Genomic DNA, 24,049 nt, shown 5'->3' on the forward strand with positions numbered 1-24,049 from the left:
CACACTAGACTACTGTAACACTGTTTCCCCTGCCATAACCCCTCATACTCGACTACTGTAACACTGTTTCCCCTGACATAACCCCTCACACTAGACTACTGTAACACTGTTTCCCCTAACATAACCCCTCACACTAGACTACTGACATAACCCCTCACACTAGACTACTGACATAACCCCTCACACTAGACTACTGTAACACTGTTTCCCCTGCCATAACCCCTCTGTCACGAACCGGCTCAAAGCCCGTAACAAAAGGGAGACAACGTGGAGATAAGGCGTAACAAAATATATATTTATTAACTAAAGCAACTAAGGAAAATGTACAATGGTGTGTGTAATCAGTAATCAGTAGTGTAAGTGAGTGTTTTGCATGCATGAATGTGATAATGCAGGGTGTTGAAAGGTGCCAAAGCAAACAAACAAAAGGCCACCAAGAACCACAACACAATCTACAAAGATGTCTGCATGGAGAGAGTCTCCTCCATGAATGTGGAAGAGGTCTATTTATCCTGGGAGACACCTGGCCCAGGTGTTTCCCATGAAGCTGACGACCCTCCCAACTCCGCCCACCGGCATCCTAATAAGGAAACAAGAACAAAGACAGAATATGGCAGACAGAGTGGGAGGGTCGTCACACCTCACACTAGACTACTGTAACACTGTTTCCCCTGACATAACCCCTCACACTAGACTACTGTACCACTGTTTCCCCTGACATAACCCCTCACACTAGACTACTGTACCACTGTTTCACCCTGACTACTGTACCACTGTTTCACCCCTCACACTAGACTACTGTAACACTGTTCCCCCTGACACAACCCCTCACACTAGACTACTGACATAACCCCTCACACTAGACTACTGTAACACTGTTTCCCCTGACATAACCCCTCACACTAGACTACTGTACCACTGTTTCCCCTGACATAACCCCTCACATTGATGCCGCAAAAAAAGAGAAGATAATGATATGCAGGGAGGTATTCATTATGCCAATTTTGTTGCTAAACATTTTTTTAAAACAGAAGCAGATGGAACGAAACAGGGAGGAACCTACCTGAATTTGTTCAATAGAAATTCTAGTTTTAGTTGACTGTTTGGCTACACCCCAGGTTTGCAGAAAGAAACGTGTGTAGGTTTTGGATATTGATTAGGGATTGTCAAGGATGCACAGAAAGTAAAACATTTATGGAATTTTTTCAGATTATTTGTTTGCAAAATGTGATCTATAGGCTGTGATAGCTTCATACTCTGTTTACTCGATTGTAGGGCTTGAATAATGTGAGAAGACAAAAGCATATTTGGTGAGAATCACAACATAGTACAAAATCTATTCTAGCTCTTAAAGGGTCAGTAGCCTACAGTACATTGGGTGTACAATTTTCAATTCCAGCATTATTTAATCTGCAGTTATTCTTCTGATATTTATTCTGTTACCAATAATATGTATATGTTAATAGTATCTTCTGATTACAATTATTGTCTAATCTTTAAACTAAATGCCATATATTAGCTATTAAAATGTAAGTAGGTATATCTAGCTGTCCAATAACACATTCTGATGGAATGGCTTGTCCTGCACTTTGTAAAAAAGTGCATTTAGTGAATGTTGGAAAAATATCTTGGTTCCTTTCCAAACATAGCAATGCGAATGCAAAGATGACTCGGACCACGAAATTGGTGAAGTGAACTAGCAAAATAGTTAAGTCCTCATTCCAAGGCAAGGGCAGTGTGAATACAAAGACAACTGAGTTATTTCACCTTTTTTTTAACCCCAGAGTTCACTTTAAAGAGAGGACTGGGATTGGTTCTTTTAAAGAGGATTATATGTGAAAACACCCTGAGATAGTGGGTGTCAAAATCCTCTTTCTTGTGCTTTTTGAGGTGGAACATACACACATGCTTGGAGAATATTCCTTAACCAATATATTACAGATTTTCAAATGTTCTAGTCGTTTCAGAAGGGTATACGCAGTCTTTCAAGAAATAAACATGTAGTAGTTTCATCCTAATCCACTAACTGTTTTTCCAACTGAAAAACAAGGTGGCAATGTGGCCCTATGCACTCTTAAGAAAAAAGGTGATATGTAGAACCTGAAAAGGTTCTCTAGCTGCCCCCATAGGAGAACCCTTTGAAAAAAAAAAGTTTTGCTTCCAGGTAGAACCCTATTGGGTTCCATGTAGAACTACTTCTCCAGAGGGTTCTACATGGAACCCAAAATAGTTATACCTGGAACCAAAAAGGGTTCTCCTATGAGGACAGCTGAGGAACCCTTTTGGAACCCGTTCTAAGAGTGTGTTGCTCCAGTCAAAAGTAGTGCACTTTGTTGGAAATAGGGTGTTACAGGGTCAAAAGTAGTGCACTGTCTGCCCATGTATAACATGTTAGCAGCCATCTGGTGCTGCTGTTCTTGGTCTGGCCCCAGCTCTGATGAGATTGAAAGCAGATGTTTGCAGATGTAATTGACTCCTCTGAGATATGTATCCCCTATCGACTTCTCCCCGCAGGCTGTCTGTCGCCTCTTAACACTTGCTTCAACTAGACTGCCTCTCGCTTCCGGTCGCAGCCTGTCCTCTCCCTCTCTCTAATTCAATCCCCACAACTGTTGCTATTTTCAACCGTTGGTCCAGCCCGTTGTCAAAGAGCCTCCTGTTGTTCCAGAGCAGAGATAACCTGACATCTGCAGGGCTAGACAGGCTTTGAGGAGGTCCAAACCCACCAGAGCGTACAGGATCTGAGGTGATGTGATGGCCTTTAGTACATTTAATTTGAGTCATACTGTATTAGTGCCATTTTCTTATCATTTTCTCTCCTGCCTGCTTATCCCTGGGTCTCTTCCACTGTCTCTGTGACTCTTTTCATCTGCCAACAGGGGAGGGCATTCAGCCACCATAATGCACTTTATACTATTTCCCACCACTCCACTGAGATAGTGTGCAGTCTTAATTATACGGCAGGTCAACACTAATGAGAAGGTTCTGGATGTTTTTTCTTCTTTATATCTGTGAACCCACTGAACCTTCTCGCTCTCTGAACTTCAACTGTTGACTTCAAAAGCACCTACAGAGTTCATCTTTTGCCAAAAATGATATACCTGGGGTAAAGTCTCAGACAAACCTAATCTAATTACAATAAATAGATATATCTAATAGATAACTGATGTGGTACATGTAAGCTTTAACTAGGTAATACTACTGTAGTAATTATAGATGATAAATGACCATATTGAGTACATGGGTAGATAAAATTCTGGTGCTGGCCTAAACCAAAGTGCCATAATAGTCACAACAGTAGCGATGTGTCTAATCTGGTCTCATCCTGTTCCTCCATTACCGACACCGCAGAGAAGAGCTGTATAGCGGCGTCTAAATGAGCTCAGCGCAGAGCAACGTGTGCTAGTTGGAACAAGATCTCCTTCCGCTCGTGGCTTTCACCCAGGTGGGATACGACTAGCTGAGGCAGCAGGAGTGAGTCTCTCTTTTTCTCTCTCGCTCTCTTTGAGCGTGTTGGGAAATAAATTGTGTCTGTCACGTCAACTGAGATTATATTAGCTGTGACATTACATTAGCCTGTAGAGGGGAAAATAGGAGAAGCAATACATTTCGGTTTTAGATTATTGGGTGAATAGAAAGAAGTGTAGTGCGAATCGGTGATTAAACTGAAGCCTAATTTTTTTGAATACTGAACTGCAAGTTTGTGCTAGGACTGTTTGGCTGGAATAAATGTACTATAATTTACCAATTTAGAGAAACAAAGTAGCCTAGGCTTAATCCAGAACAAATATGAGATGTTTACCTTGCAGACATTATTAGGCCTAGAAAACATCCTCTACATCTGTAGTCTACAATAAGGATTAGCTGCAATATCAACTCTTTCTAACCTTCAAAATAGAGTTGTAAATTCAATACATCTGATTTCTAGACAACATATTCATGAAAACTCCCATGGTGATTCCTCAACCCATTAGCCTACATGTTGTGTTTGTGAATCTATTCTGCAGCAGGAGATATACATAACACACAGAGTAAACTGTAATAATGGAATAAAGGCTAGAGAATTTCCTCATTTTGTAAACTAGGTTTAAATGATTTCATGTGGTGTAGAGAGGGATATTATAGTCATTAGTTTATGTACATTAGTGACGGTACCTAATAGGTTTTCCATACGGGGGCAAGGGCTTTTATGATTTAGAATGATGCTTATTTTATGGTAATCAAACAAAGTACTAACCAGGGTTAAGCATATAACTCATGTAGATAGGTAGGTCTATCTCACTCTGATTAAATTGTCATTTTTTTCCCCCGCCCATGTACACACAATACCTCATAATATCGACAAAGTGAATTTACTACAGCTGTGTGTCTTTCTGGGTAAGTAACACCTGAATTGTACAATATTTGTACATTATTCTTTTTCAAGTTCTTCAAGCTCTGTCAAGTTGGTTATTGATCATTGCTAGATAGCCATTTTCAAGTCTTGCCATAGATTTTCAAGCCGATTTACATCAAAACTGTAACTATGCCGCTCAATGTCGTTTGGTAAGCAAGTCCAATGTATATTTGGCCTTGTGTTTTAGGTTATTGTCCTACTGAAAGGTGAATTTGTCTCCCAGTGTCTGTTGGAAAGCAGACTAAACCAGGGGTTCGTCTAGGATTTGACCTGTGCTTACCTCTATTCCGTGTTTTGATATCCTAAAAAACTCCCTAGTCCTTGCCGATGACAAGCATACCCATAACATGATGCAGCCACCACCATATGAAGAGTGGCACTTGGTGATGTGTGTTGGATTTGCCCCAAACATAACGCTTTGTATTCATGACATCAAGTAAATTTCTTTGCCACATTGAACGTGGTTTACTCCATGACTCCCATGCAATACACACGCGCACCCCACGTGTCCCAGAGAACCCAACTGCACCCAGGAGGCTACTACATCACATTCTCCTCTCGCTCTCTTTTTATTCTCTCTTTCTCCTCACCCCTCTCCCTCTCGTCCTGCCAGATAAAGTTATGTTGATAGTGATTTAAGTGGAGTTAAATGAGGATCCCTCCAGCTGTATTATCCAAGTGTGGTAGATTGTGAGAAGGTAGATGTTGGGATATGCTTCACAGCATTTCACCTTCACTGAGATACAGTATCACCCTGTAGGTACAATGTGCTTATAGGAGAAAAAACTAGGTAGTGGAGGAACTACTTTGGGGGTGCCGAGATAGATAATTATATGGAGATGGAAATAGGGAGATGTGTCTCAAACCTCCAACCTCACTCCTTGCCAATCAGTTTGATCTGAGCTCACTCCTCTGCCTGATGGGCTGTGATCTGTTATCATGCCTGAGGTCTGGCCTCCTCACAGACAGGCTAAGTAGGCGGTCTCCCTCCACTGGAGGTGGAAATGAGTCTGGACTGAGATCCACTTTCCTCCTGTCTGTCATCTCTCTCTCGCCCTGCCTGCCTCGTTCTTCTCCCCTCTTCTTCTGTCTCTGCATCCCTGTCTTCCTGCTTTCCTCGCCTAACTGCCCGCATTCCTCTTCTCCTCCCCTTTCTACTTCCATCTCCCCTCCTCCTGCCATGCTGTCTATGGGAGAATCTCTATTGCATAGTCCTCGCATCCTCTCTCCTCGCCTCCTTTTCAAAGCCTATTGGAGGTCAGAGTGGAGGGACCTCTGTCTTTCTCTTCAAATGTGTTATGAGAAGGAGGTGAGGAGAGAGGACGTGAGGAGTGTGCAATTGAGATTCTCCCTATGTCTCCCTCCCTGCCGGCCTGCCAGTCTACCTGCCTGCTTTCCTCGTCTCCTCTCCTCTTCAGTCTCTTCTCTCCCCCTGCCTGTTTGTCTCTGTGTTCCCGACTATCATTGTCAGGAGGAGAAAGAGGAGAGAACCTGTTACAGAGGACCGTTGCCTGGTGAATAGGCTACACTTGCTACATACAGTGGATGTAAAACACAGAGTGAGCTGTCTTTTCCGTGTGGTGGTTGTGTGTGTGCATTTGTTATGCCCTACTTTCTTTTGTCAAAATGACACCTTTGTCAAGGGTATTTTCACCAAACTGTGTTGTATTGGAATTACTATTTGATGGTATTTCAGAAGTTTGGAAGAATCCTCCTTTTCACATTTTACAGTTAGGCCTATTTGATGACAAATCGTTTGGATGAGTAATTGTACTGGACATTGAGTAATATTTCACTCTTCTGTTTTATTTCATTATCTTCAATTCCTCGATGTTCTCTGAAAGAGTAGAGTCAGCTCAACACTTCCATTCTCTTCCTTTCACAGGGAATAGATCACTGTCAGTCAAAGCAGTGTGACTGATCAGAGCCGACAGAGAGCTTGACACCATGCTTGACACTGACAAAGTGAATCAACATCCCTAATTTTCATTTGCTTCTGGGCTTTGGAAAGTTCAGGGCAAACTACAATAAGTTGATTATCATCTCTCGTTGCCGTCTCAGCACTTCTTTAGTCGAAGAGCTCTCCACTTTTAGAAAGTGGGGAAAGGTGTGAAAGTTAAACTCCAGTACGATATGGTTCACTGGTTTGGCTTTCCGTCTACTCTGCTAGGCTGAGCTGACATACCTGACATGTACCTGCTCAAATAGCAGGTATATGCTGGTTGTGGTTGTGAGTCGGATTGTCGGTTGCCAAGGTGTTACTCTGAGAACACCTAGATAGCATCGCCTGTGCATCTAGCTCAGCATCACCATGGCAGGTTGATATGAGTCAATAAGCAGGTCGTCATGGAAACGTGTCACTGTAGAGTACTCAAAAGTTGAGGAAATATTTGTCATGCTCTGTTGAACAATACATGTTCGGAGACATTGAGGTAATGCTGTCAATATGAAAGTACACACATATTACATGTACATCGAGAATATGTATGAAGAAGATTTGGAAACAGGCATTGTATTATTAGGGAGTAAATCCCTAAAATAGGTTTGACAACGTACAACAAATCTGATCAGGAGATAATATGACCTGACAGACTCTCATAGGAGAGGTAGAATGGATGGATTGGATTAGCTGCATAAGTTACAGGGATACAGAATGGATTGGATTAGCTGCAGAAGTTACAGGGATACAGAATGGATTGCTTTAGCTGCAGAAGTTACAGGGACACCGAATGGATGGATTAGCTGCAGAAGTTACAGGGACACAGAATGGAACATTGCACCTGGCTCTTTGTCCCCATTTACCTCCGTCTTCATAGAGCCGCGCGTCTTGACAGAGCACACCCCTGAGTAAAGTACGGAAGCAAATTGGTGTCGGCCTCCCTGTTCAGGTGCTCCTCTCCACAGCAGCAATCCTCTGCCCACTCAAGCAGCTGTCAAGGTGAGACAGTTTTACATAGTGAGGCTCCAATGCCCCTGTCCAATTTCACTTTGGAGTGAGGCTGGGCTGAACATGCCAATCCTGATATTACCAAACAAATTAAATCACACGTCTGGGAGAAAGCGGGATGAGGAAAGGAGAGTAGGGTGGAAGGATGAGGAGTGGAAGAGGGGGGGGGGGCTGTCAAACAGGGCTGAGCTAGTCTCCTTCCCGCTTCGTCTGCCAGAGGATTGGGACATTGTTAAGAGAGTCAATAATTGGTTGAGGATGTTGAGCTTTTTGGAGCCAGGCAGTGCTGCTGAGGGAGGAGAAGAGAGGTGGAGAGAGCCATGATGCCTGGACATTAACACAGAACTAGCTAGAATACAACTGAATTCTCTCACAGTGACTGAGTGTTAATCTTGTTACAGTATCATTACATGCTTGATGGGAAAACCTTCAAAATGGTTAGAAGGTCCCGAACAGTCATTCTGACTCCCATGTAAAATAACCTTTTGAGTGACAAAAATCACTCAATATTTTGGGGGGATAGAAATGCTCAAAATCTGAGAAAAATGACTTTCTCTCTGATGGCTAACTACCAGGAGGTCTGAAAAGTGGGCGGGGAGCTTATGTTCATGAGCTCGGCTTGACTGACAGCTCTTTGAAATGCCTATTTCAAGAAATGTGGATGCAGTGAGGGGTGCTGCAGTGAAATCATCTCAAGCAAAGTTGGTGATACACAAAGTAACTCAGATGACATAGAAATTGCATCAACAATTACAAAAATATACACTATAAACTAAGTATACAAAACATTAAGACCACCTGCTCTTTCCATGACAAAGACTGACCAGGTCAATGCTATGATCCCTTATTGATGTCACTTGTTAAATCCACTTCAATCAGTGTAAATGAAGGGGAGGAGACGGGTTAAATAAGGATTTTTAAGACTTGAGACAATTGAGACATGGAATGTGTATGTTTCCCATTCAGAGGGTGAATGGGCAAGACAAAATATTTAAGTGCCTTTGAACAGGGTATGGTAGTAGGTGCCAGGCACACCGGTTTGTATCAAGAACTGCAACGCTGCTGGGTTTCCCACACTCAACAGTTTCCCGTGTGTATCAAGAATGGTCCACCACCCAAAGGACATCCAGACTACTTGACACAACTGTGGGAAGCATTGGCATCAACATGGGCCAGCATCCCTGTGGAAGGCTTTCAACACCTTGTAGAGTCCATGCCCCGACTAATTTAGTCTGTTCTGAGGGCAAAAGGGGTTGTGCAACTCAATAGTAGGAAGATGTTCCTAATGTTTAGTATACTCAGTGTATATCTCCCATTTGGCATGTCTATTTGTGATGCGGTTCACAGCAGCACTGACAGATGTGTTGACATGACAACTGTATCAGTTTTGAACTACCCTTCTCCTTCCTTTGTTCCATGCTAGCTGAAGACCTAGCTAGCCAGTAACTAGCTAACACCTGACACAGATGAAGACCTAGCTAGCCAGTAACTAGCTAACACCTGACACAGATGAAGACCTAGCTAGCCAGTAACTAGCTAACACCAGACACAGATGAAGACCTAGCTAGCCAGTAACTAGCTAACACCTGACACAGATGAAGACCTAGCTAGCCAGTAACTAGCTAACACCTGACACAGATGAAGACCTAGCTAGCCAGTAACTAGCTAACACCAGACACCGATGAAGACCTAGCTAGCCAGTAACTAGCTAACACCTGACACAGATGAAGACCTAGCTAGCCAGTAACTAGCTAACACCAGACACAGATGAAGACCTAGCTAGCCAGTAACTAGATAACACCTGACACAGATGAAAGGGGCGACACATAAGTATCTTTGCCATAGATGAAGTGTAAACTTTTAATTACATTTGATGACACCCTAGTGAAAATATGAGTGGTACTAAGCGATGTGTTCTGTTGGATTTGCTCCAAACATAACGCTGTGTCCTCATTACATCAAGTTTATTTCTTTGCCACATTTTCAGTTTTATTTTAGTTTCTTATTGCAAACAGGATGCATGTTTTGGATTACTTTTCTGTAAAGCCTTCCTTCTTTTCACTCTGTCATTTAGGTTATTATTGTGGCACAAATACAATGTTGTTGATCCATCCTCAGGAGAAAACTGTCACAGACATCAAACTGTTTTAAAGTCATCATTGGCCTCATGGTGAAATCCCTGAGAGGTTTCCTTCCTCTCTGGCAACTGAGTTAGGAAGGACGCCTGTATCTTTGTAGTGACTGGGTGTATTGATACACCACCCAAATTGTAATTAATAACTTCACCTTGCTCAAAGGGATATTTAAATGTCAGATGTTTTCTTTTTTACCCATCTACCAATAGGTGCCCTTCTTCGCAAGGCAAAGGAAAACCGCAAAGACCTCCCTGGAGGTTTGTGGTTGAATCTGTGTTTGAAATTCACTGCTTGACTGAGGGACCTTACAGATAATTGTATGTGTGGGGTACAGAGATGAGTTAGTCTTTAAAAAAAAAAAAGTTAAACAGTATGGCACAGAGTGAATCCATGTGAATGTGAATACTTTCTGATGGCATTGTAGCTATATAAATCCGCAAACACAACTTCTCCGATGTTGGTTACAAGGCAGGCGGTACCTTATTTAAATTAGGTAAGATAATATCATGTTACCATTAGAGTGCTGTCACCCTATCCCCTTAATAATCCCGCCTCCTGAATCCAAGCATTTGACACAGAGAAGGGGATCACTCTTTATCGACGTAGAAGCAAAAGTCATTGTTCATACTTGTCATCATACTTCAATCTGGTTTCATCCAAATATATATATTTTTTATATCATCCATGATTTTTACTACAGCACTAGCTGTGATGAAGTACAGTGTAAAATACCACTCATTCTCTTGCCCAAGAATATCAATGAACTGTTCCTAACAGTGTGCAGACTTTGGAACAAGGGATTGGATGCTGAAACCGTCAGGAAGCGTAAGCATTACAGCAATGTACTGAATGGATCCTGTAGAGAAGAAGTCAGTGAATGACCAAAATAATGACTACAGTTGATGTGATTTTAATTCACAGAAGACTGAAAATATCTGGTCACAAACTGAATTAAATTAAATGGAAATGGACATTTAAATCATCATCAGCACTGACCCATTTTTTTACGCAGACAATGTAATTCATTCTTCAACCTTGGTTTCAACAACCGTGCGATGAGATGACGTTTGACACAGTGAAATTCTAATAGCCTGAAGGATCATGGGAAACATGTTTAATGAATTCCATTAGCTGTGTTAATGGTGTTCTGTCATAGAACAGGAATCAAATCTTCCTCAGATGAAAACAGGCATTTAAAGAAAAAAATACTACTGTGATATATAATCTGATGTCTGGATTAATGTTTGTTAACATAAAAATAAAACATGCAGGATGCCTCCCAAATGGGAACCTATCCCCTATATAGTGGGGAGGGGATCAGTAATTTAGTGTACTACTTTTGAGCAGGGCCCATAGGGCTCTGGTCAAAAGTAGTGCACTAATTAAGTAATAGGGCACTTTTGGGACGCTGATGTAACAAATCCCTCAGATCTACATCAAGCCATAGGCCTGCTGTATGACAGGCGATAACATCCTGATCTTGAATGATGCATTACAGTAGAGTAATCCAAACAGATTAGGATTATGTTTTCCTTGTCACTAGACAGATTTACTGTAGCCATATACACAAAAGTACGTGGACACCCAATCAAAATTAGTGTATGCGGCTATTTCAGCAACACCCGTTGCTGACAGGTGTATCAAATCGAGCACACAGCTATGCAATCGCCATAGACAAACATTGGTAGTAGAATGGTTTACTGAAGAGCTCAATGACTTTCAACGTGGCACTGCATAGGATGCCACCTTTCCAACAAGTCAGTTCATCAAATCTCTGCCCTGCTAGAGTTCCCCGGTCAACTGTAAATGCTGTTATTGGGAAGTGGAAATGTCTAGGAGCAACAAAGACTCAGCCGCGATGTGGTAGGCCACACAAGCTCACAGAACGGGACTGCCAAGTGCTGAAGCGCGTAAAAGTAATCTGTCCTCTACCGAGTTCCAAACTACCTCTGGAAGCAACATCAGCACAAGAACTGTTCGACTGGAGCTTCATGAAATGGCTGTGCAGCCGCACACAAGCCTAAGACCACCATGCCAAGCGTCAGCTGGAGTTGTGTAAATCTCACCGCCATTGGACTTTGGAGCACTGGTAAAGCGTTCGCTGGAGTGATGATTCACGCTTCACTATCTGGTAGTCTGACGGACGAATCTGGGTTTGGCGGATGCCAGGAGAACGCTACCGGCCCCCATGCATAGTGCCAACTGTAAAGTTTGGTGGATGAGGAATAATGGTTTGGGCTAGGCCCCTTAGTTCCAGTGAAGGGAAATCTTAATGCTACAGCATACAATGACATTCTAGACGATTCTGTGCTTCCAACTTAGAGACAAGAGTTTGGGGAAGGCCCTTTCCCATTTCGGCATGACAATGCCCCCGTGCACAAAGCGAGGTCCATGTAGAAATGGTTTGCCGAGATCAGTGTGGAATAACTTGACTGGCCTACTCTACCGGACACAGAGACAGGCCCGTTACCTACTTACCCAGAGTCAGATGAACTCGTGGATACCATACTGTCTCTGTGTCCAGTATGAAGGAAGTTTGAGGTAGTTTTCTGAGCCAATGCTAACTAGTGTTAGCACAATGAATAAGTCTATGGGTATCTGTTAGCATGCTAACAAGTCAAGTGTCTGCTAAATTACTACAATGTAAGTATGCTGTGAACTATAAAGGGTAAGAATGCTGTACTATTGTAAAACATCGACTTGCAATATTATAACATTTTATATTCATGATATACACCTTAAAATTCTTTAATAGATCTAACAATGCACAAAACATGTTTTATTTTCTTGCTTTATCCATCCTCCCATTGTCAGACTGCGGATATATCAGCAGAGGGAATTCTGGATGCTCTTCCTGACAGGTTCCATTCCACTGAGTGTGTCCTTAGAGTCCCAGGCAGTGCCAGCAACCATGTTCCCTCACTCTTCTTCCTTCCCCACTTCAATCCCACCGGTCTGCATCAATCACATCCTCTTCCCAGGTATCAGTCTAGACATCAGCAGACGCCTAGGCCGGCCGGGACACATGCCAGGACACAGCACACAGGATACAACACATCTCTGTTGTGATGTGTGTGTGTGTGTGTGTGTGTGTGTGTGTGTGTGTGTGTGCTGTTGAATTTCATATCTCACTGCCAGCCTCATATCAGAAGAGACACCTGAGGCGTGAAATGGATGCCTTAACTACAAAGGCCAATAAGGACACCCACAAGTTCAAATGCTATTGTTTAGAGAGAAATGGATCATGGGTGTCCTAGATGTTTGTTAAGTGTTACGTGCCATTGGAAAGGGATATCAAACATGATATATGGACATACAGTACATGGTGGTATACTGTCTTTCAGATGTCATATTTGACATTTTCTGGCGAGGCCCCATGTGATGTGATGGTAGCCTGGGTGGCAGTCTGTTCTTGCTTCAGGCCCACTTGTTTTTAACCTGCCAAACAGATTGCCATAAAGTATCATTGTTAAATGCAGGTTAGTAGTCTGAAACAATAAATGGGGACAGTGAACTGCGAGAGAGAGATGGGAGAGAGCTGCAACAGAGAGAAGTTGGATGACAAGAGAGTGAGATTAAGCGAGAGAAAGAGACATTTACAGTATTAAAGACATGGTTTATGAGTGTGGAGAGCAGGCTGACAGTATAACTCAGCGTAGGCCAGACCATACTGAGATATACGGACATGGATAAATCAGTCGCCAGGGGAGAGGAGGAGGCTGACCACACCTCAGTAGTCTTCCCTGGAATTCCATGGCAGGGAGGAGGGGGGGGTGGGGGGCAGACACTGAGGAACAAAAAAAGGCAAATAAGGTTATTCTGCCTCCACATAGCCCTCAGCCAAAATGTTAACAGGGATTTACTTGAAACTGCAGACCAGCTAAATGTAGTGCTTTTCATTTTTCAGTTATTTAGAATAGAAAAAAACAAAAACATTGTCCAAGTGTGGCACGATTGATTTATCTCCCTTTGTGCCAAGCATGATGTGTGCAATGTGAGAGGTAGCGACTGCAATGTAAGACAAGGTCTTTTTTTCCCCTGAAAGAAGTAATTTCATCAACTCTATTGTAACTGAATGGGTATGAGATGCACTGTGAAATTGAATGGCGACACACAAACAAGGGTCTCCAGAAAATGGAAATGATTTAAAAGAGCATTTTATTAAAACAAAATGCATATTTACAAGGCAGGAGGTAACAATCCTTCAGTTGGTCGAAAAGTACTGTACCTTTACAAAAAATGGGGGATAACGCATACAAAAAACACGTCAGTGTAGCCCATATAGGCTACTACAGAGATGCTGTATGTATAGATACTGCTTACGGAGTACAGTCTTGAACCTGAACGCTTGAGTGCAAGACAGTTGTGCTAAAGGGAATTCAATCAGCTTAAAAAAAAAATATCCTCATCTAGACTTCTGACAGCTGCAATAGAACGAAAACCTAAAGTAAAAATGGCTTTTGAGTAGCTCGGACATTGTACAGTACACACACTCCAGGCAGTGAAAAGGAATGTCACAGCATAATTATTCACAAGAGCATTATATTCTACATTTTTTAGGGATATATAAAAAAATGTCAAACACATAATTTGGTATTTAAATAATAATACAAACTCAAAAAGAAGGACTTAGAATATGTTTAACATTGCGTTGATTCACTGGAGTCAACTTGTAAACTTAGAAAAGACTCGTTGAGACTATTACAACGTCAACTGAAAATCATATGACCTCTACACAAAATGAGCATTATAAAACAGTACTGTACTTTCTCCAATACTCCCTGGACTGTTCCATTTCCATGGAGGGATGATATACACAACACAGTAAGTCAAGTACAGAGAGAGGCGATGCAGAATAAACATGTGTCAGACTACGTTTGGTTCGAGTGCCTTAGTTTCTCCATCATAGTGAGTTTCCTGATTAGCCTGGTTAAACAAGACTGAACGTGTCCAGACTGGTTTTACCAGGCTATTTCCTGATAACATGGGTACCTGACTGGTTCTGCAGCACTCAACTTCGCTACATCGTTCCCTTGCTTTGTTTGCTTGCTACAGTAAATCGCTGCATCCTTTCAACTTGAGACCAGGAAGCCCTCTTCAAAAATAATACCTGACAGAACCATTTCTACATGACAAAAGCATTTTCTTCACTTCCAGTTTACATCTTATGATTTCCTCTTTTCTGTGGCTCAATAGTGAAAGGCGCCTGTCACGCTATTCAGTGGCCAATGATGACATCTTATGGTTGTGTGAGCAGCATAAGCAATAAGGCCCGAGGGGGTGTGGTATATGGCCAAAATACCACAGCTAGGGCAGTTCTTAGGCATGACGCAACAAGGCGTGCTTGGATACAGCCCTTAGCCCCGGTTCAGTATATTGGACATACGCCACCAACCCCCGGAGGTGCCTTATTACTATTATAAACTGGTCACCAACATAATTAGGGCAGTAAAAATAAATATTTTGTCATACCCGTGGTATAAGGTCTGATATACCACGGCTGTCTGTCAATCGGCATCCAGGGTTCAAACCACCTTGTTTATAATGTGCATTAGAACCCCTCATTTCATAGGTTTTATCATGTCCATTGTCTTCTTAATCTTTCCCCCCCTCACAACCAGGGCTGCCAGGCATCTCCTCTCCCCCCTTATAGCCAGGGGTGCCAGGCAGGGTCCATGCGACAGAGGTTGTCCAGGCTGTTGGCAGCAGCCACCAGGGTGTTGACCTTTGACTCCCCTCCCTCAAACTGGGCCAGGTTGTGGAGCCTGGTCATGATGGCCGTCACAGCCTTCTGCACCAGGGACACTAGCTGCTGGGAGTCCATGTTCTCAGGCTGGCCTGCTGGGGACAGGGGCATGGACGTGTCCTCCTGGGTCTTCTTGTGCCACGCGATGATCTCGTCACGGAGCACCGCCTTCAGGATGCCATCCACCTAGTGGGGGAGAAGGAGAGGAGAGAACAGAGAATGATGGAGAGCAGGCAAATGCATCTTGCACTCTAGCAAGACTATTTATGGGAACCAAACTATGAATTGATACTAATTCAGGAACCATGAGATACTGTGAAACCACTGTGTATTGTTAACTCACCAAGTTGGGTAGAGCTAGACACAGCAGCCATATAAACTATACAGAGACCACAATACTAGCTAACCACCTAGCTGCGTACTCCGTCTTCTCCACTCATTGTGCACACTTTATGGTGTGTTGAGGGCCTGCTTGTCAGAACAACCGTCTCCTCTCCCAGTAAGTATGTGTAACCACCGCTCCGCCCCCCCACCAAAGAAAGCAGTGGCCTCTGGGATACATCTCCAGCTCTGTGTGTGTGTGTGTGTGTGTGTGTGTGTATTTCTAGCTCTCTGTGTGCGCGCATCGCTGCACGCCCTCCATCCAAAAGCCCAGTCTTCAACATCCCAGTTTGTTCACCTCCTGAAGGAAGCAGCCCCTCTCTGGCTGTAGCTACAGGATGAAGCTATACATAGACATATAGCTGCCTGCCTGATGCCCTATCATTACAGGACCAACTTAGATATACAGCCCTCCTCCTGCCACAGCTGGGACTGAGGCTGAGAGGCTGTTGTTTTTATACGCCTCAGTGAATTTCCCTCCAAGTTTACATTTGTGGGATGTAAAACACCCACACAGAATAACATCCATCAAGAATTATAGTGTCTAAATTAAGACAAGAATTGAACTTAATTCAACTGTAAACTTAATTCAAGTGTATGGTTCTACCAGTGAGTTCTACGTGGTCTACCAATGTAAAAGATAATTCTCACCAACCATGACTTCAATTTAAACTGTAATATGCCGATTCATTATTTTTGTCCAATAAACATAGCTAACAAACCATGAAAGTAATTTGCTGTTGTACAACAGGTGTGTGTGCTTACCTTGAAGTTTGGTTGAGCAAAGCAGCGTGCCACAGCGATCATGGAGGCGGTGAGGGGGCCAGAGACGCCGATGGTGGTCAGGAACTCTGAGATGTTGGGCGTCAGGCGGAAGGGCACGGGCCGGTTGGCGTCCAGATCACCAGTGGCATCGTTGATGTCGAAGCGGAAGTAAGACACATTCAGCTTCCCCGTGTCCTGTTGGAGGAGAGAAGTATAACGGTTAGGATCAGTGTGTGTGTGTGTGTGTGTGTGTGTGTGTCTCTACACTTCCTGATATTGCCTCATACAGTGCATTTGTAAACTTTTCCCACATTTAGTTAATTACAGCCTTATTCTAAAATGGATTAAATTAAAAATGTTCCTCGTCAATCTACACACAATACTCCATAATGACAAAGCAAAAAACAGATTTAGCATCATACTGTGGGGATGTTTTTCAGCAGCAGGGACTGGGAGCCTTGTCAGGATCGAGGGAAAGATTAATTGAGCAAAGTCTTTGATGAAAACCTGCTCCAGAGCGCTCAGGACCTCAGGTGTACCTTCGCCCCAGTCTAACAGGACAACAACCCTAAGCACACAGGCAAGACAATGCAGAAGTGGCTTCGGGACATATCTATGAATGTCCTTGAGTGGCCCAGCCAGATCCCAGACTTGAACATGATCAAACATCTCTAGAGAAACCTAAAAATAGCTGTGCAGCAACGCTCCCCATCCAACCTGACAGAGCTTGGGCGGATCTGCAGAGAAACTCCCCAAATACAGGTGTGCCAAGCTTTTAGCGTCATACCCAAGAAGACTCAAGACTGTAATCGCTGACAAAGGTGCGTCAACAAAGTACAGAGTAAAGGTTCTGAATACTGATGTAAATGTAATACTGATGGAAATGTATATTTCAACAACAACAACAAAAACATTTGCAAATGTCTAAAAACCTGTTTTTTCTTTGTCATTGTGGGGTATTGTGTGTAGATTGATGTGGGGAGGACGACAATTTCATCCATTTTAGAATAAGGCTGTTACCTAACAAAATGTGCAAAAAGTCAAGGGGTCTGAAAACTTTCTGAATGCACTGTAGATTCCAGTCTGGATTCCACCGTGTACAATCACTAAGACAAGTCATCTATAAACATTCTCCTGAGGTATTCTCTATGGACAGGTTTCTCCTGTATAGAACCCATGGACAGGATACAGCTGCCTTCCAGTAAAGTGTTTAACTACAAAATGGCTGCTTTTATTGATCTGCCGTAGACAGAGCACCATAAAACAACATATCACCCCAAGCACATCCATAATCCCTCCATCCCTCTTTCTCTGTCGAGTTAAGTATATACAGCAGGACTTTGTCTTTAAGCCTGCGTTTGTGTAAAGAGGGACCCGTATGAAGAACAAAGGGCATTCTGGGAAGATAAGCCATTTATGGGAGAAAGTGAGTGTGCTTATGACAGCTTTATGGCAAAAGCATTTCATTTGAGTTTTTTTTCCCCAAACAGGGTTAGACGCTAGACCCCCGGAGGATCAGAGAAGCTCAGAGAGAAACTTCTCTGGCTCCGGACTGAGGCAGGGTCCTGAATAATAACACATTAACAGGTGACTGCTAATCTACTTTGACGCTGTATCAATAGACTGAGTCAACAATACGAGGGAGGTGACATTACAATCCATACTCTGAGGATGGGGGCAGGCAGAGGCCAAACCATCTCAATGCACTATGTTAGAAAAGCTGACTATTCTAGGGGTAAAATATGGGGTTATTGGGGTGTTTATTGGGGCTAGGCTAGTGGTTACACATGTCAGTAATGTCCTTGATATGCTGGTGTCAGTGTGCGTGCATGCGCGTGTGTGCGTACGTGTAATCCTGCCTGTGGCTAATGGGATCTATGGCGTGGAACAGGCAGAGAGGGGGCTTAATGCGTCCGCTTAGCTGCCCAGTGAAACGCCTGTCAGCAGATCATAAGAAGAGGAGAGGGGAAAGGAGAGGAGGCTGTCCGTCTGTTCCACACAATCATCTTTAATAATGACTTTCAGAGATATACTCTCTGCCCTCCGAAAGGACCGTGCGCGCGTGTGTGTACCACTGCTCTGGTGCGAAACACACTCTGGGCTCTTTATATTGAATGGTCTCTGATAGCAGAGCAAAGAGTCGGAATAAGACTGTCAAAACAGCATCGTCCCATAGAGGCTCACTGACTGACAGGGCTGCATTGATGTCATAGAGAGGAAGTCATGCATATTACCAGTCAGAGCGATGCGCATCTCTAATGAATCTGAGGAACATCTCCATACTGAATTAGTCTCCTTGACATGAATCATCCTTTGACAGACTGCTTCAAATTCCCTTCGCCACGTGTCCTTGCCTGGGTTAGGTGTGTGTGTGCACGCGTTTATGAGTGTGAGTATGCGTTTATCTGTGTGTGTTAGGGTTGGGCGGTAAACCATATTTTACTATATACCGGGAGAAAGGAACGGACCAGTTTAATTTTTTTGACTTTTCCTTCCATAACGGTATTTCAATGTTTGGTTTGTAAAAATGTGATATGAAACTCCGGCGAATGTAATGTCCATTTTTATAGTTAGCGGTTTGCTTCTCGAGTCGTCTTTCTCCCTCTCCTGCTGCATGCCCTGCCCTGCCCTTGTCACTCAATGGAGAGCAGTTGCCCAATCACGGAATCTTTTAAATCAGAGAGGACTAGGCGAAGAATGAATGTTCACTAGCTACATAAGGTAAGAAAACATGTAATGTAACATCGAATTAGGGTCCCCTGGAAACATTGACCAACACTTTGCTTCCTACCCTCTCAATAATTCCTCCCTGGCTTATTCATTCGTTGTCATGTCAAAACAATGTATCAAGGCACTGCCCACTACATATAAACTATAGTTTATCATTATATTTCTATGACTCCAACAGTTCACCAATTAACTAGGCCTAGGTTTTTTGCCAATATCATGCAGCCCTGTGTGGCAGTGTGGAAAGGAAGTTGGATTGAACAGTATAAAACAATCAGAATGGAGAAAGACCCATTGAAATAATTTAGAATGTATGTGTTGCCACCCTGGGGTTATGAACTACCCATAAAGCATATTCAGAGCTCTTATTATTAAAAGGCATAAAATACCATCAAGATTTGAAAAATCGTGATATGATGTCACCAAGCCCTAGTGTGTGTGCATGCACGTGTCTGTGTGTGTATGTCCAGGTGTGTGTGTGTGTGTGTGCTCGTCGCTCTCCCCCTACCTGTGCTATTTGCAGCATCTCAGGGTTGAGGCGGTTGAGGTGTAACATGAATTCAGCCAGGCCGATGAGAGACAGCTGGATGGTGAACATCTTTCTGAAGGTCCAGTAGTCTGTAGCGTTGGGGAAGGTGTGTAACGCCCACTCCCTCAGCATGCTGCGAGGTACCATGTTCCCCTGCACCTCCTTCAGAATGTCACGCAGCACCTGGTGGGGACAGGGGAGGTTAGAGTCAGAGGGAGTGTGTCTGTGTGTTCCAGACAGTACCTGGTGGCTGGCCAGTGTGCCACTGGTCTGTACAGTAGCCAGACGGTCGTTGTATGTGTGTCTCCATGCGTATGTTCCATACAGTACCTGGTGGCTGGCCTGTGTGCCTCTAGCCTGTACAGTAGCCAGGCGGTCGTAGTAGCGTGAGATGGGGTTGTCGTGCTCAATGCCTTTCTTGGCACAGCGTTGCTTATAGATCTCCACCAGAGACAGAGATGATGGGTTGTCCTCTACCAGACGCATCTGAGGAGACACAGCTACCACCCTGGGGACTGGAGAGATAGGAAGGGGGAGAGTAAGCACAATTTAATAACATGGTAAACTGATTACACATCCATACACTGTATACAACCTAACCATGGAGGACGAGAGAGGGAGAGAGAAAGCCACCTCAATACAACATTGCAATACTAAACATCTACATTTTCCAAGGCAAAACAAGCCATCTTCATTTCAATACACTGTGTAAAGTAAACTAGTACACCCAACACTGCACAACAGGTCTACATATCTGACCTAAGATGTGTCAACACAAGAGGTAACACTAGGGTTACTAGAGGTTCAGAGGACAGAACCTGGAATGTAAATCACACCCACGGAAACATTTACATAACATGGTAAACCACCAACCGAACACATTTCACTTAGAGGGAATGAGTAGAGGGACCACAGAAGTCCACATTCCCTCTTAAACAACCCAATCAGTCGCTGAGAGGGAGAGTGGGCAAACATCTGGATGGAAGGAAAACTGGGGGAGGACAGGAAAGGAAATTGTGTATGCAATGGGATTGTGAGAGAGAGCGAGCGAGTCTCTCCCATCCCCCTCTAATGTATAACCCATCTATCTAATTTACAATGAGTGTACAAAACATTAAGAACACCTGCTCTTTCCATGACAGACTGACCAGGTAAAAGCTATTATCCCTTATTGAAGTCACTTGTTAAATCCACTTCAGTGTAGATGAAGGGGAGGAGACAGGTTGAAGAAGGATTTTTAAGGCTTGAGACATGAATTGTGCATGTGTGCCATTCAGAGGGTGAATGGGCAAGACAAGTTTTAAGTGCCTTTGAACGGGGCATGGTAGTAGGTGCCAGGCGCATAGGTTTGAGTGTGTTGAGAACTGCAACGCTATTGGGTTTTTCACACGCAACAGTTTCCCTTGTTTAACAAGAATGGTCCACCACCCAAAGATCATCCAGCCAACTTGACACAACTGTGGGAAGCATTGGAGTCAACATGGGCCAGTAGCCCTGTGGAATGCTTTCGACACCTTGTAGAGTCCATGCCCCAATGAACTGACGCTGTTCTGATGGGAAAAGGGGTTGTGCAACTCAATATTGGGAAGGTGTTCCTAAAGTTTTGTATACTCAGTCTCTCCAATCTCTCTCTAAATGTCTTTCCCATCTCTTCAGATCAGATGAAAGGAAAGACATGAGCCCTCTTATTCTATTTTGAAATGCACTTCTTTAGGTCATCAGACCAGAAGAATGTAGCCCCCTCATGAGGATGCCCTTGACCTCTGACCTGGAAGTGGTTCACCATAATACTGATAAATCAATCACAGAAAGGCAATTTAGATTCAATCTCCCAGCCAGCCTCCCGTGGGAATAACCTTGCATCTTATTTCATTCACTCACTGACATTCTCTGCCCTGACACATGTCGACAATTCACCTCAATTTCATTTCTCCCATTCCTCTCTCCTCTGCCATATTATTCTTTAAAGAAAACCACATGTACAGTACAACTAAAGAGGTTGCTAGGATTTAAACATCACCCGCCTGCCTTATCGGACTGTATAGACATGCCCTTGGAAAAACAGTTTAGACTGAGCTACACTTGACATTTCTACTCGCTCCTTGAATTCTCTATTCCTGGGTTGAGAGCCCAAGATACACAGAGAGGAGATTTTAGACTGCCTGTCAAAAAAACTGGCCTGCCAAGAAGAAAATGAGAGAAACAGACCTGTAGAATGATATATGAAAGAGCAGAGTCAGAGAGGAAAGGGAAGGAGAGACCAGACAGACCTGTAGAATGATATATGAAAGAGCAGAGGACAGAGGAGAGACCAGACAGACATAAAACAATAGTCCAGAGTTGTCCCAGGAATAATGTGTCTCTTGGTGGTCTGAGACTAGAGACGGTGGAGAGAGCTAGCCCAGTGTGTGTCATACCAGTAAAGAAGAGGTGTCTCTTGGTGGTCTCCTTCCTCTTCTCCAGACAGGGGTTGAGCAGCCTCAGTAGCTGCAGGACCCTCTCCTCCCTGCGGGACTCAGTCAGACAGGCATCGTTCATCACCAGGTAGGGGTAGATCTTCCCATTGTGACCTCTGATGTAGAGACGTCGTGCTGCCGTGTTGTGTTTCTGGACTATCTCCACTCTGGGCATGAACCTGAAGGAAACGCGACACACAGTTAGTACCTGGAGGTAATGGATGTGTAACACTTGTGTGTGCACACACTTTCTATATAAACGTGCACCCTCCTCACCGTGCGATCTTGATGTAATAGTGTGTGGGTTTGGGCATGAGGAACTCCCCAGGGATCTCCACCTCGGCGGTCTGGGCTGAGAAGTTGCTAAGGAAGCGGCACTTCTCCTCGATCAGGAAGAACTTAGGCAACTGCTTGGTCTTGGCCTCCAGGATCTTGATCCACTTCTTGAGCTTAGAGATGAGGTTGTGGAGCTTCATGGAGCCAGGCACGCTGAAGTCAAAGTCTGCATGGAGACAGATGACCAGCAGGAGGTTATTATTAAGTGGAGGTAGACAACCTGTTAGATTAGAAGGAAGCCAACACCAAAGCCTAGACTGACACCTATGAAATTCAAAGTTTGGGTTCAAATGGTTTATCTATTAAGGGTCAAAGGGAAATCAAAAATGGTCAGATTGACGGATGGAAATAAGGCAATAAGATAAATGACCAATGACAGCAAAGCTGAGACTATAATGAACCAATGCGTAAGAGGCAGAAATAAGCGCTTCGTTGCCATATCAACCAAAGTGCTGTACGTTTTCGACCCAGTCCCCCATGGAGCTAGTCTACTGATACAATCATAAGGGTTTACATTTCATATTCAAGACACAACTGACATTGTGCATATTCTTGGGAGGGAAAGGTAGAACAAAAGGTGCAAGCAGAAAGGGAGCCACGGTGATGGCCCCAGGACATCTTTATCAAACAGGTACAAACCTGCGCCATTATTACAAGCCTGTTGTGCTCTGCTTGTTGTAATGAAACCATGAAAGTGTATCAGAGAATGAAAGGCCTTGCCATTTCAAACCTCTTTCGGAGTGAACTCTTACACTTTAAATAAACCTTTTTTTAAAATCCAATGTTCCTTCGTAGCATCCATTTTACCTGCCTGCTGTTTGCTAGCCTAGGGGAAACGGTGAATTAGTCTAGTCTTATTGAATTGCCAATGATTCAGCAGCCTAAAAGTATATATAACCTACAAATAGAATACATGAACTGTGGCTGTCTTCATTTTACAAGAATTCATTACCATCTCAATTGTTTTGTGATGTAAAAATAGGAAATAATAGGAGAGCTGAAAATATAACACATTTTGACACATTGGAGCTTGGCCATATAGTAGAAACTGAGTCAGAGCAGAAGTAAGGAGGGCTATTTCAGCTCCTTTTTTCACTGACCGCTGATCAGTCATCTCATGCTTCTGTGAACAACAAGCCCCCTTCTCTCTGATCCATAGTATCCTAAAACAGCTACCTTCTCCCTGACCGGAGACTGGAACACTAGGAGGCATGTAACTCTCCCTCTTTCACTGCCCTCTCGCTGCTCCCCCCTCTCATAACCAGAGAACCACAGTGGTCGGTGGTCCGTCTCTATAAATAGCCCCTAGACTTTATCGCAGCAGCAGGAAGTCTCAGGTGAGTTATACTCAGTGGTTTGTTCAGCAATAGATGTAACGGCTGGATGGCCACTGGTTGGCTGTCTGGACCTCAGAGCCAATCAGTCTCATACAACAACAGCAGTGCAGAAGGCTACTGGTGTGATTGTGTGTTGAACTGCTATATTTGTTATTGATAAAAATAGAAAATGTTTAGAGTCCGGTAGATTCAGTGCAGGGAGACTTATTCCTGTATGTTCACCTTCACAACACATCAGACAAAATAAGAAAAATCCTATCAGTGTTTCTCATACCCAAGTAAAATGTCCTTTTA

At 43.5% G+C, this 24,049-nt stretch overlaps 1 protein-coding gene across 6 annotated transcripts in view; it reads right to left on the reverse strand.

Annotated features, from left to right (window-relative positions):
* Positions 1-13,619: 13,619 nt before the first annotated feature.
* Positions 13,620-24,049, reverse strand: part of LOC112224446 (transformation/transcription domain-associated protein) — a 75,286-nt gene continuing 64,856 nt past the window's right edge. For all 6 annotated transcript variants that reach the window (XM_042306134.1, XM_042306131.1, XM_024388000.2 and 3 more), the window contains 6 exons: positions 22,359-22,584; positions 22,044-22,261; positions 19,957-20,141; positions 19,606-19,809; positions 16,371-16,565; positions 13,620-15,410 (listed from right to left, as the gene is read on the reverse strand). In XM_042306134.1, the coding sequence (XP_042162068.1) occupies positions 15,126-15,410; positions 16,371-16,565; positions 19,606-19,809; positions 19,957-20,141; positions 22,044-22,261; positions 22,359-22,584 (1,313 nt within the window). In that variant the 3' untranslated portion in view covers positions 13,620-15,125. The remainder of the gene's footprint in view (positions 15,411-16,370; positions 16,566-19,605; positions 19,810-19,956; positions 20,142-22,043; positions 22,262-22,358; positions 22,585-24,049) is intronic.

This window comes from Oncorhynchus tshawytscha, linkage group LG25 (assembly GCF_018296145.1).
Source record: "Oncorhynchus tshawytscha isolate Ot180627B linkage group LG25, Otsh_v2.0, whole genome shotgun sequence".
Classification (NCBI taxonomy): Eukaryota; Metazoa; Chordata; class Actinopteri; order Salmoniformes; family Salmonidae; genus Oncorhynchus; species Oncorhynchus tshawytscha.